The 2,819-nt window shown below is 43.5% G+C and overlaps 1 protein-coding gene across 1 annotated transcript; it reads left to right on the top strand.

Annotated features, from left to right (window-relative positions):
* The first annotated feature begins 727 nt into the window (after nucleotides 1-727).
* LOC116180034 (lysosomal alpha-mannosidase-like) lies at nucleotides 728-1,785 on the top strand. The gene is made up of 3 exons (XM_031499859.1): nucleotides 728-976; nucleotides 1,022-1,350; nucleotides 1,401-1,785. Exons 1-3 carry the CDS (start codon nucleotides 728-730, stop codon nucleotides 1,783-1,785), a joined length of 963 nt encoding a protein of 320 aa, XP_031355719.1.
* Nucleotides 1,786-2,819: the final 1,034 nt, after the last annotated feature.

Genomic DNA, 2,819 nt, shown 5'->3' with positions numbered 1-2,819 from the left:
TTTCCGGAAGTGCGGCCATTTTGAAAATATTTTACATCGATTCGGCCTTCGGAGTAACTCCTAAATACAAATTTTTAAAAACCTACCTATTTTACTTTCCCAGAATCGTTTAACTAACGCTCCCAAAAAAAACACCCTGTAGTGTTTCTGAAACACTATAATGGCGCCAAGATTTTTGTTTACGGCGCATTTTAGCGCATGATGAAAGGTACGATGTAGTAGAAAAAACATGTTAAAAAACGTAACTTTTGAAAACGTTAAGTTAGCCCCCCCCCACTTTTTAAAAATTTTTTATGGCTTAACCGTAATGGCGCTAGCTTTAATTCAAGTGGCGCAATTGAGCGCATAACCAAATGTATCAGGTGACCTAGTTACAAGCGACAAAATACGTACTGAGGGGGCTACGGTCCCCCCCCCCCCCCAATGTTTTTTCGGATTTCTAAAAAACGATAATGGCGCAAGAGTTATTATCGGTGGCGCATATGAGCGCATAACAAGCGCATTCATTTTAAAATAATACGACTATCAAATCTAACAGTGGAGGGGGGGCCAAGTTAACGGACCCCTTCTGTGTTCACTTAAAGATCAAAATCAAACAAAAAAAACTCAAAAGTGGAAATCCCTCCCACGTGATATCTTAGTAATTAACGAAGTACGTATTGAAAATAATCCCCTTATAAACTTACCCTTTAAAAATTGTTCTTTGTTGCGCGGGAAATTCAAAACTATGGAAGCCAATACAGCCAACGCTATACCTCAATGTCAATGTATAGGTGGAAAGATACCAGCCCAAATATCCCCAGTAATCGACACCTTCCCCAATGTACCCGGAACGGCGTCACTTTACGAGCTCACCTTCGAAGTCAAAGACATTGGACCTCTTGGCGTCAATTACTTCTACGTAGTCAAAGAAGATCAAAAAGTCAACGAGCCAAACTTAATAAAACCGACACTCGATACTACCCTGGGCACAAGCGTAAGTATTTACCTTTCAAACTCTTAATTAAACTAAAACTTTCAGACCACGGGCATCGAACTTGACCAAGCCACGGGCCTGCTTAAGTCGGTTACCCTTAACGGTGTACGGCAGTCGGTTTCCCAGCAGTTCCTCTATTACAAGGCGAGCAATCGTACCGATGGAGTGCGTGCGTCCGGCGCTTACATTTTCCGCCCTGTGCCCGGCACGGTTGCGCAAGTGATCGGGGATCAAGTCAAGTTTTCCACGTACAAAGGCGAGCTCTACGACGAAGTGCACCAGACGTACGCCGACTGGCTCAAGCAGGTCATTCGGGTTTACAAAGACGCGAACTACGTCGAGTTCGATTGGATCGTGGGACCGCTCGGTTACGTGTAAGTTTCTGGCTTTGCGCTTGTCTTTCAACCGTCACGACGCGTTGCAGCGACAATTTGGGGGTGGAGGTGATCACGCGATATACCACCGATTTGAATAGCGGCGCGACCTTCTATACCGACTCCAACGGCCGACAGCTCGTGAAGCGCACGCGTAACACGCGCCCCACCTACGCCTACACGAACGAACAGCCGATCAGCGGAAATTACTACCCGGTAACGTCGAGGATCGCGATTAAGGACGAGGAGAAGGATATCAGCGTGGCGATATTGAACGATCGATCTCAGGGCGGCTCCAGTTTGAAGAGCGGCGAAATTGAGCTAATGGTAAGCCTCTGCTTCCTGGTCGTCCTTCTGGATCTTTTATTTCACTCTAAAAGCGATTTGGTATTGTTGATCCTGCCTCTGATGCTTCATCAGCGCACTTCTTTGTAGTAGACTCAGCCCTTAACTTTCAGTCAACCACGAACCAGCCTACGGAACCTAAATTTAAGACTCAATTATGGCCTCACTGACAGCTGCAGTGAAATCTCCTGCACTTTGCGGAACCAAAGTTTCAGGTTCAATCCCGGTCTTACTGTCTTCAACTACCCTAAACCAGAACAAAATTCTGTGAAATCCTCCAATTTGTGTCCATTATGTAATAAAATTTAATTTTACATAAAGGCAAATAAATGAGAAACAAGGAAAAGGGAATAATATTCATTCTCAGCGAAATTTAATACAATTAACGTTAGCTGCTCGCATATTTGGACAAACTTCACTCCAATTACAAATAATTGACGTTATCCGGACACGTAATCGCGCAAAGGCTAAATTCTTATTAACATTAGTAAAGAGTAACGCACAATTGAGTCAATGTTAATCTTAATTAAGTCTTGCCCCTAAAGCATGCCCTTAGCATTTATTTCGAAGCAATTAGACCACACGCAAGTGTATTATGTATTCACTTCAATTAATGAATGTTAAATGAAAAAAGTATTGTGAATTTGGACTTAATGTAATTGCACAATTCTACGCTGAAATTTCCTTCACTGCTCCACTGTCCTTTACAAGTTAAAATATCAATTCCGTTGTATTTCATACCTCCGCAGATCGTTCCTCCCAAAAAACGTTTACTTATGGTACCCACATGAAAACGACCAAACGTATTTTATGTAAGTGCCAAGGTGAACCATGCACAAAGTCGGTACCACCGTAATGAGCCAGGGTCGAGCACTTTTACGGTTCGATGACGAATGACGAGAGGAGACGCTGGAATCGGACTACAGGAGTGGTGCACTGCGCGGGAAAAACCTCTGCTCTAACACAGTCACAGAAGAACATGCGGAACATAACACTAGCCAACCCTCGCATTCCACCCTTCCCACACACAAAAATATTTCGAAGCCAAATTTCGTTTTAAATCTTTTCCAATTTGGTATCAGGAGGTTATAATGTGCGAGGAGGTGTTTCAGCTCCTAATACAC

This window comes from Photinus pyralis, unplaced genomic scaffold (assembly GCF_008802855.1).
Source record: "Photinus pyralis isolate 1611_PpyrPB1 unplaced genomic scaffold, Ppyr1.3 Ppyr1.4_LG9, whole genome shotgun sequence".
Taxonomy (NCBI): domain Eukaryota; kingdom Metazoa; phylum Arthropoda; class Insecta; order Coleoptera; family Lampyridae; genus Photinus; species Photinus pyralis.
This window is presented reverse-complemented; position numbering and strand designations above follow the sequence as displayed.